This window comes from Polyodon spathula, unplaced genomic scaffold (genome assembly GCF_017654505.1).
Source record: "Polyodon spathula isolate WHYD16114869_AA unplaced genomic scaffold, ASM1765450v1 scaffolds_796, whole genome shotgun sequence".
In the NCBI taxonomy this organism is placed as follows: Eukaryota; Metazoa; Chordata; class Actinopteri; order Acipenseriformes; family Polyodontidae; genus Polyodon; species Polyodon spathula.
This window is the reverse complement of record NW_024472283.1, coordinates 15,001-19,641: the sequence shown is the minus strand read 5'-3', so window position 1 is coordinate 19,641 and position 4,641 is coordinate 15,001. Positions and strand designations below refer to the sequence as shown.

The window sequence follows — 4,641 nt, the reverse complement described above, 5'->3', positions numbered from 1 at the left end:
TATTAAAATAACACAACGACACAATGCACAATAAATAAAAGCTGATTAAAAACCAATATATTTGTTGATTTGTTTTTCTACGAGAGTTATTAGGGGGCTTGACTTTGAGAATCCGCCTCTGGGCTGGTGGTTGCATTGATGGCGTTTTGATAAAGTGGGGGTCACTAAAAACAAAACCGAACTTCGCACTTTATTTAGTGATCAAAGTGTGGAGTTCACCGTCCTGTCGCGGTATGATATCGATCTATCGCGATACACGTGATTTTCCCAGCTTGTCGATAATCAGATCAATTGATCGTTTAATGACAATTTAGTTAAAAAGACACATTTTATTAGAAGTACTTACACTTCCAGGATTCTACAATAAAATATGAGAGAGATCAAATAAAAGAAGTCTTCCAGTTTTATATTTAAAAAATATTAAAATTTAAATTCGTTAAGTTACATTGCAAAAAAAAAAAAAAAAAAAAAAAAAAAAACCCATTGAAATGAGACCGTTTTTTCAGCAGACAAGATTCAAAGAGGATGCAAAACAGAAACTAGACATGAGCGAATGAATTGGCATGAGCGCAGACCAGCCATGAACTTGCATAACACGCGTAGACCTCAGTTTGAGGCTTGCTGTGTCAAACCCCAAGGGTGTGTGTTTGTGTGTGTTTGTGTGTGTTTGTGCGCTGCCTGTAACATCTGAACACAGAGCTGGATCCCTGCGTGTTTTGCTCTCGGTTGTGGGTGACGGTGGCTGGTCTAACACTACTATATTTGGACAAGTGTCTCGGTGCAGAGTCCCGGCGTGGCAATGGATGCGCACCCACCCACGCACAATGCATAGCTGGGCAGCCGACACGCAGCGAGCAGGTGCTGGACAGGACGGGACGATCACACGCAGAAAACTCGAGTAAGAACCGGGACATTAAACGCGCTGCTGTTCTGCAGAGTGTCCTCGAAACTAAAAGCGCACGTACAGCCTGTGTGTGTTTTGAACGTATCAGATTTGATACGTGTGTCTTTATCATGCAACTGTGGCTGGTCGTCTGAGACACGAACTAAATTCTTTATTTACTGTTCAAATCTTTTTAAATGAATACCGAGGTCATGTTATCTCCTGTGTGTCATTTATATAGGACGACTATTATTAGCTGTCAGTCACTGTATCCAATATTTAACTTCATGCCACGATTTTAATATTTTGGCCGGCAATTTATTCTTAGTTTTTTTCTTTATCTTCAAATAGCTCGTCTTATCAAAAGTGATTACAGTGACCACACAGCAACCTCTCTGCACTGTCAATGCCACGACTATACCAGTCAGTAAACACGGCTGCTTGATGCGTTTTTGACCGCAGCTGAGGTTGCCCCGTGTAGGGGGGGCGCAGTGCTTGTTTACACTTCAAAAAAAACAATAAATAAATAAATACAAGTGCAAGCAATAATTTTCTTATTCTTGTTGGATCGACCGTCCTTGTTTTGTAGGACCGGCAGAAACGGGTTTCACCGGTGCCACGTTACCGGAGGTAAGGCTCGTCAAACGAAGAAGAGAAATCAATCTGCTGATTAAACTGACCGGGGTGCTCCGGCAACGCGATAGAAAAACCAGGGGGATAACTTCAGCAAAATCACTTTATTATTATTATTATTATAACCGCGACGAGTCTGCGTGCAAGGTGCGGAATGCAAAGAAGTAAAAACAATTCTTTAAAACATATTCTGACAACTTCGCTGCTGCGGAATAAAATAATAATAAAACAAACAAACGGTACCCGACAAGGCCGCGGTGCCTCTTTTGCAGGAGCCTCGGCGTTTCCTAGAATCGAGTCCGTGTTGACGCGACGGGTTTCCCTCAGCGTGTGTAACAAATACAAGCGTCCCCCCAAAAAAACGAGACGCGGGACTCAGTTTTGTAACCGCGCTGCGCAACAAAGCCGTCAACCGGAGTCGTGTTTTATTCCGTTTCATAGCCGTTTTCAACGGAACTCAGCCCACACGAACGGATATCAGTATTGCTCATTGTGGTTGAACAAAACATATTTTGTTTGTTTTTGTACAAGACTCCCGTTGCACGGCAGTCTGATCCATTCCTGGTTTTGCTATGAGTTTAATAAGACACACACCTGAGCTTGTTACCTGCACACACTGTGGCCAGTCAAGCTGGTAGTAAAACCTGGAATGGGTGAAGCTGCTCTGCAATAGGAGTCTAAAGCTGAGGGAACACCGAGCCACCTTTTCAGGAGCAGCGGCTTGAAACCTGGTTCCAGGAGACCTAGTTTGAAGCCCCGAGCCTCCCCCCAGTGTGCCTCGCAGCGTCCTGAAACGTACCGTCTCCTGAAACCACGTTCCGAGCCACAGAGCAGCTTCCCTAAGATTTGACTCTTGTTTTTGGTGTGTTTTGAAATCTTTTCAGCCCTGGCTTGTGCCCCTCTCTCTCCTGCAGCTCCCTCCCTGCCCTGCCTTCCCTGGGTGTGGCTGCGATGCCGGTCTGGGTGCAATGAGCTCCACTGTGTGGTACACCATGCAGAACATCCAGAGCAAGTACTCCCTGTCCGAGCGACTCATCAGAACCATCGCGGCCATCCGCTCCTTCCCTCACGACACCGTGGAGGATCTCATCAAGAGGGTCGGTACCCCTGCTCTGTTATACAGCTGTTACAAAATATCCCATTACAGATAAGAGCAGTTCCACAACACAATAAAACCAGTAGTTCAAATGAAAGACTAAAACAATGCAGTGTATGAGTACCAGTAGTGAAAGGACCAAGCTGCTTGTGGTTCTCGGTGTGTGCTGCTCTGTAACCCGGCCCTGTCTCTCCCTGCGCTCTCTGCTTCACAGGGAGCTGATATTAACAGCATGCACGGGACCCTGAAGCCGCTGCACTGTGCCTGCATGGTGGCCGATGTTGACTGCGTGGAGCTGCTGCTGGAGAAAGGAGCCGAGGTACCGCCCCCAACCTGTCTGATCCTTTATTAGGGCCCTTCTTCAGTAAAGTGATGGAGTTAGAGCTGATCAAGCTAGACCCTGTCTGGATAAGTCAACTCTAGAGCATTTTACAAGCCCCAGTAATAGTGGTACAGTGTTTTCATAAAACTCTCCCGGGGGGGGGGTGAAGTTCCACAAACTTTAATAATTCAGACAGACTGAAAGAGAGCTGAAATCGGTGGCTGACCTTTGGCCAGGAGTCTTGTTGAGTGTCAATAAAGTTGTTCTCTCTCTCTCTCTCTCTCTCTCTCCCTTCTCTGTTTCTGTTGTCTGTCTCTCTCTGTTTCTGTCTGTCTCTTTCTGTCTCTCTGTTTCTGTCTGTCTGTCTCTTTCTGTCTCTCTGTTTTTGTCTTTCCCCCCCATGCTGGTTTCAGGTCAATGCTCTTGATGGTTATAACCGCACGCCGCTGCACTACGCCGCGGAGAAGGACGAGGTCTGTGTGGAGCTGCTGCTGGAACACGGGGCGGTGGCCGACGCCCTCGACGGCAATCTGGACACCCCCCTGCACTGGGCCGCCTTCAAGGACAACGCGGAGTGCGCCCGGGCCCTGCTGGAGGGGGGCGCAGCCCCGGACCCCCGCGACTACAACCAGGACACCCCCCTGAGCTGGGCCGCCATGAAGGGGAACCTGGAGAGCGTGCGGGTGCTGCTGGAGTTCGGGGCGCAGGTTCGGGTCTGCAACCTCAAGGGCCAGAGCCCCGTGTCCCGGCTGGCCGCCCTGCTGGCGCGCGGGCTCGGCACAGAGAAGGAGGAGGCCTGCCTTGAGCTCCTGGGCCGGGCGGTCGGTCACCTGGACCTGCGCGACCGGGAGGGCAGGCTGCCCCGAGAGCTGGCCCGGGACCCCCAGCTGTGCCGCAAGCTCACCCAGATGTGCGCCGCCCCCCCCAGCCTGCGGGCTCTGGCGCGGTGCGCGGTCAGGAGCAGCCTGGGAGTGCGGCACCTGCCACCGGCCGTCAGGGAGTTACCCCTGCCAGAGTCTGTGAAGGACTATCTGCTGCTGCTGGACTGAGATACTGGGGAGAGCAATACAATACAGTACAGTACAGTACAATACAGTAAAGTACGGAAGTGTTTTTATTTTAGTTTGGGTGAACTCTGTGGAGTTCGAGAAGTTGCGCAGCCAAAACTTTACAAAAAAATAAAAAATACATGCATTATGAAATAGATACATAGATAGGAAACGTGGTCAGTGACGGACGGAGAGAATGCGCGCGGGGGAGGGGGGGGAGTTCAAAGCAGTTGTTTTTTTTGTTTTTATCTTGATCATTGGTAACAGCAGAAGGGCAACGCGTCTGATTCGACTCGCCGCACGGCACTGTGAATGATCTGTGTATTTACTGCTCCCTTCATTCATTCCAGATCAGCCCTCGCATTCACACGCACAGCACAAAAAAAACACAGTGGAGCCAGCGCTCTCGCACATGCAGGTCTGCAGTGTCCCCCCCACCCCAACGCCTTCTGCACCGAACACAGTGCATCTGTGATAGGGAGAGAGACGCCACTAAACTAGCACTGTACCACAGAGTCTTAAAAACATCCAGGGATGTGCTGTTGTTAATCTTGTAATATTTGTTCATTTTGAGGTGATGTATTTGTGGTTTGCGTTATTTTCAAAAGCAGGCTGGCAGCTTTTATTGCTCCAGCAGTTACCAGGGGTCTGACCCAGT

The 4,641-nt window shown here is 49.1% G+C and overlaps 1 protein-coding gene across 4 annotated transcripts; it reads left to right on the top strand.

Moving 5' to 3' along the window:
• The first annotated feature begins 492 nt into the window (after window positions 1–492).
• asb8 (ankyrin repeat and SOCS box containing 8) lies at window positions 493–4,069 on the top strand. Of its 4 annotated transcripts, none has more exons than XM_041241567.1 (4): window positions 493–898; window positions 2,401–2,613; window positions 2,827–2,931; window positions 3,348–4,069. In XM_041241567.1, exons 2-4 carry the CDS (start codon window positions 2,485–2,487, stop codon window positions 3,981–3,983), a joined length of 870 nt encoding a protein of 289 aa, XP_041097501.1. In that variant the 5' UTR covers window positions 493–898; window positions 2,401–2,484; the 3' UTR covers window positions 3,984–4,069. The 4 variants fall into 4 exon arrangements, with proteins under 4 accessions (XP_041097501.1, XP_041097499.1, XP_041097500.1 ...); XM_041241565.1 differs by having other exon boundaries at window positions 494–898; window positions 2,431–2,613; XM_041241566.1 differs by lacking the exon at window positions 493–898 and adding an exon at window positions 954–1,513 and having other exon boundaries at window positions 2,431–2,613.
• The last annotated feature ends 572 nt before the right edge of the window (window positions 4,070–4,641 follow it).